We start from the raw sequence: 2,311 nt of genomic DNA, 5'->3' as shown, positions 1-2,311 counted from the left end.
ATCGGAATATTACCTAAGTTCACGATACGTGGATGAAGAATGCATCAACATTTCAAAGTACGGAGATGAATTTAAACATCGCCTCGGGAACTTCAAGTCCTGTCTGAATATACTTTGTGATATTTTATTAAAAAATAAAAACTTGAATTATGTGGATACGGTCGTGTTCCCAGAGGTACCCTACCAACCCTATTATCCCGAAATCTACGCTTTCGGTGAAATGCTCAAGAAAAAAGATAATATGAAGGGGTTTTTTTATCGCCGCGGCGTCAGCTGATGAGACGGGGTGGAGGAGAAGAGATGCCGAGTTTCTCACCCCAACCTCCGCTAACGGTCCACCCGAGAAGCGGAGGAGGGTAGAGGAGCCCGTTACCGAAATTCACGCTTGAACATTTATATCATTAGATTAGAGTTGTTGTATCCTGGTTATATTTAGTGCATGTTGGATTTTGTATTTGTACACTTTTGGATTTTGTATTTTGAACACTTTTGGATTTTTGTATTTGTACACTTTTGGATTTTGTATGATTAGGTTTTAAGAAAACTATGTTACCAGGAGAAAAGAAATGATTGGCGGAAGATAAAAAACCAAAATAGATATCGTGTGAGCAATTCGGCCTGCGCTTAATATGAACGTGCTTTTGATTACTCACTCAGCATTAATTTGGTAAAAAGCGACCAACTTGTGGAAAACATCTCCAGTCATTTACCCGACGAGCTTCGACATGGATGCAGTGGCGGAAGACCGTCTGGACTTATTCTCCTCCCCAGCTAGAATCATCGTGGCTGGATATAGCGGGAGTGGTAAAACGTTATTAGTAACGGAGGTAGTTAAAAAGTACGTTGACAGATTTACCAAGGTTATTATTAGCGGGGCTTTGAAACATCCCGTGCAAAATGAAGAAGAGGTATGGCGCAAGCTCAGCGCATTTCCGGATATTGGGGATCCTTTTACGGAGATGGATGACGACGGTGAAGGAGATGGGAAACAAACCCTTTTCATACTAGACGATGTATTTATAGAAGCTGTACAAAATAAACACGGCGTGGACACTTTTACGAAAGGGCGACATTTTAACCTTTCTATTATACTCATCACTCAAAATCTGTTTTTTAGCGGAAAATACGCTAGAAATATAAGTCTAAACGCTACTCATTACTTGTTACTTAGACAAAGGGATGCGAATCAGATAGAATGTTTGGAGCGTCAAATTTATGGAAATGAGAAAAGCAAAGAGTTCCTAGAAATATATAAAGCGGCGTTAAAGCAAAGAGAATTCTGTTACTTATTGGTAGACTTAAGTTCGAAATCATCAGTCTCGCATCAATTTCCCACCAACATAGTCGGTGAAGGGCCGTACGAACTAGTTTTACAATGGAAGGACGCGGAAAAGATGAAACTCTAAAAAGACTTTATTATAATATCGGTCGCCCGGCGGGTCTCGCCGGAACGCAGAGACTTTTAAGGAAGCCAAAATCGTCGACCCCACGATAACGCTTCGTCACGTGAAAGACTTTTTGAGTAGACAGATTTCACACACATTGCACAGTTTGAAAGGAGGAAAATTATCGCTCCAATACCCAAGGTTATCATTTCTTGCGATTTAACGGATATGGGGAAACTAGCGAGATACAATGATGGATATAAATACATCGCCGTGTTTATAGATGTTTTCTCTAGGTACGTTAAAGCCGTCCCTTTAAAAAAGAAAAGCGCGGAGATTTTGCTACCAGTCGTGGAACAGATTATGGAATCTGCAGAGTTTAATGGTGAGAGCAGACTTTTCGTAGACAGGAGAGGAGAGTTTTATAACAAGAGTGTGATAGAATATTGTCGACGCCAACGTATTAAAATGTATAGCGTTTCTTCTTACGAAATCAAGGCTTCCATCGCCGAAAGGGTCATCCAAACAATAGAGAAAAATTTATAAATACCTAACCGCTCATAATGTTAACAGATACGTAGATATATTACCGGAACTGGTACGCTCTTAAAATAATACGCACCATTCCACTTTGGGTACGTCCCCAAGGCGGGTTCACGAGTTAAAATCTCAAGACGCTATTACTAAACAATTTTTTCGAATGTATAAAACGAGGGGAGTGAGTCGGAATCGCCACAGTAGCGATCTGGCTGTTGGCGACGGAGTTAGGTTGGCGGATAGGGAAAGGATACACTGTGCAAAACACTCTCCCCAGCCGCACCCCTCCTCTACCTCAACCACCGCCACAACCATCCCCTCCTCCACCCATTCCCCTCCCCGCACACGTGCTAAAAGGGCGTTAACAATTGTCACCGAATCCAGGCGAG

General features: G+C 41.8%; 1 protein-coding gene across 1 annotated transcript; it reads left to right on the top strand.

The window, feature by feature from the left end:
* Nucleotides 1–725: 725 nt before the first annotated feature.
* On the top strand, nt 726–1,931 carry LOC135218138 (uncharacterized). Its single transcript, XM_064254285.1, has 2 exons — nt 726–1,028; nt 1,551–1,931. Exons 1-2 carry the CDS (start codon nt 726–728, stop codon nt 1,929–1,931), a joined length of 684 nt encoding a protein of 227 aa, XP_064110355.1.
* The last annotated feature ends 380 nt before the right edge of the window (nt 1,932–2,311 follow it).

The sequence above is a fragment of the Macrobrachium nipponense genome, chromosome 9 (assembly GCF_015104395.2).
Source record: "Macrobrachium nipponense isolate FS-2020 chromosome 9, ASM1510439v2, whole genome shotgun sequence".
Taxonomy (NCBI): domain Eukaryota; kingdom Metazoa; phylum Arthropoda; class Malacostraca; order Decapoda; family Palaemonidae; genus Macrobrachium; species Macrobrachium nipponense.
The sequence above is the reverse complement of the archived record's forward strand: the minus strand, read 5'-3'. Positions and strand labels throughout refer to the sequence as shown.